The sequence below is a fragment of the Melospiza melodia genome, chromosome 7 (genome assembly GCF_035770615.1).
Source record: "Melospiza melodia melodia isolate bMelMel2 chromosome 7, bMelMel2.pri, whole genome shotgun sequence".
In the NCBI taxonomy this organism is placed as follows: Eukaryota; Metazoa; Chordata; class Aves; order Passeriformes; family Passerellidae; genus Melospiza; species Melospiza melodia.
In genome coordinates this window covers 11,053,225-11,055,324 of record NC_086200.1, presented here as the reverse complement: position 1 = coordinate 11,055,324, position 2,100 = coordinate 11,053,225, and the positions used below count along the sequence as shown (strand labels likewise).

Here is a 2,100-nt window from a genome sequence, read left to right as displayed (position 1 = left end):
CCTCATCATCAGCGCCGTAGCTTGCAGCCACCACCTGCACACGCCCATGTTCTTCTTCCTGCTCAACCTGGCCCTCAGCGACCTGGGCTCCATCTGCACCACTGTCCCCAAAGCCATGCACAATTCCCTCTGGGACACCAGGGACATCTCCTCCACTGGATGTGCTGCTCAGCTCTTTTTCTTTGTGTTCTTCATTGGAGCAGAGTTTTATCTGCTGACGATCATGTGCTACGACCGCTACGTGTCCATCTGCAAACCCCTGCACTACGGGACCCTCCTGGGCAGCAGAGCTTGTGCCCACATGGCAGCAGCTGCCTGGGCCAGTGCCTTTCTCAATGCTCTGCTGCACACAGCCAATACATTTTCCCTGCCTCTGTGCCATGGCAATGCCCTGCACCAATTCTTCTGTGAAATCACACATATCCTCAAGCTCTCCTGCTCCAAATCCTATCTCAGGGAACTTGGGCTCATTGCTGTAAGTTCCTGTTTGGTATTTGGCTGTTTTGTGTTCATTGTTTTCTCCTATGTGCAGATTTTCAGGGCTGTGCTGAGGATCCCCTCTGAGCAGGGATGGCACAAGGCCTTTTCCACCTGCCTCCCTCACCTTGCCGTGGTCTCCCTGTTCATCAGCACTGGCATATTTGCCAACCTAAAGTCCTCATCCATCTCGTCGCCATCCCTGGATGTGGCCCTGTCATTTCTGTACTCGGTGGTGCCTCCAGTCCTGAACCCCCTCATCTACAGCCTGAGGAACCAGGAGCCCAAAGCTGCAGTGTGGAGACTGATGACTGGATGGTTTCAGGAACATTAAACTGCTAACAAATTTTTGCAAACCATTTGTAATACAATTTATCTTTGATAGTTCTTCTTGGTATCATTTTGAGGGTTATTTTTTTTTGTTTTACTTTTTAAGTATTGTCCACAAATAAACATCATTTTTTGTGCCATTTCTCCTTTTGTTTCTTTGCACCCTCCCTGTGACCCCAGACTCTGTCAATGAGGGGCTGTGCTCTCAGTGCCTTTAAATGAAGTAAAGGATCTGCGAGCAGAGTTTTCTGCAGAGATGCCCTTTTGTTGCCATCTTGTGAGCTGCAGCAGCAATGTCTGTGTGCAGAGCTGGGGGCAGATCAGTGCTGGCTCAGCAGCTGTGCCCAGCAGCAGCAGAACTTGGTGTTGCCACTGTGGGTGCCGTGGCCCTGCCCCGCTGCCCTGGTGGCCCTGGTGTTGCTACAGGGCCTGAGTGCTCTCGGGGCCGGGCACAGCCCTGGGGGTGGCAGTGCCGGGCTGCAGCAGGGACAGGCCATGGGCACTGCTGGGGCAGCGCTGACGCCTTAGCCCAGGGCCTGGGGGCTCCAGGCTCCTTGCCCAGGCTCTCTCAAGAACACAGCCAGGCTAATGCTCAGCACAGAAACCCCTGTGAGCAGCCCCAGGCTGGCCGTGGGCAGGCTGGGGGCAAAGAGCATGGCTGGGGCTCTGCAAGGGCCCTGGGGGAGACGGGAAGGAGCAGCAGAGCAGGGGCTGATCCATCCCCAGTGCGCTGCACAGCCCAGGGCAGCGTCCCAGAGCGTCCTGATGGAGCTGCCAACAACATCCCCCCTCTGCAGCCCTGGCCTCTCCCCCAGCGCACACAGGTGCCCCATCCATACAGGGACAGACATGGCAGCACTGGCTCAGCAGCCCCTGTTTGCATTGCACAGAGCAGGGGGAGAACCCCCATGCTGTTGGTGTGGGGACATGAACCTGAGGGAGCACAAATGCCATCAGCCCCTGGGGCCAGCAAGGGCTTGGGGACACCAGGGAAACCACTCAGCTTTGTCCGGGCCTCTGCAGTCAGCCAGAAAGTTTGTTCCCATCAGCTGGGAGTTTCCTGTGCCACTGCAGACGCTGTTGCTCAGAGCCAGGGCTGCCTGGCAGCCACCCCCAAACTGCCCTGAGCATTTCCTTTGCTTCACCTTTGCTTTCTTTACTCTTCCTGATACAAATTTCTTCTAATTCCCCACCCCAGGGGACGCAGAACTAGACACAGCACTCGAGATGCTGCCCAAGCAGTGCCCAGCACAGGGGAAGTATCACTGCCCTGCTCCTGCTGGCCATGCCATT

General features: G+C 56.0%; 1 protein-coding gene across 1 annotated transcript; it reads left to right on the top strand.

Moving 5' to 3' along the window:
• Nucleotides 1-262: 262 nt before the first annotated feature.
• Nucleotides 263-883, top strand: LOC134420876 (olfactory receptor 14J1-like; the record flags this gene model as incomplete). The annotated part of the gene is made up of 2 exons (XM_063161285.1): nucleotides 263-721; nucleotides 863-883. Coding segments are annotated over 2 exons (480 nt in total), but the record flags the coding sequence as incomplete, so codon positions are not given.
• Between the last annotated feature and the right edge of the window lie 1,217 nt (nucleotides 884-2,100).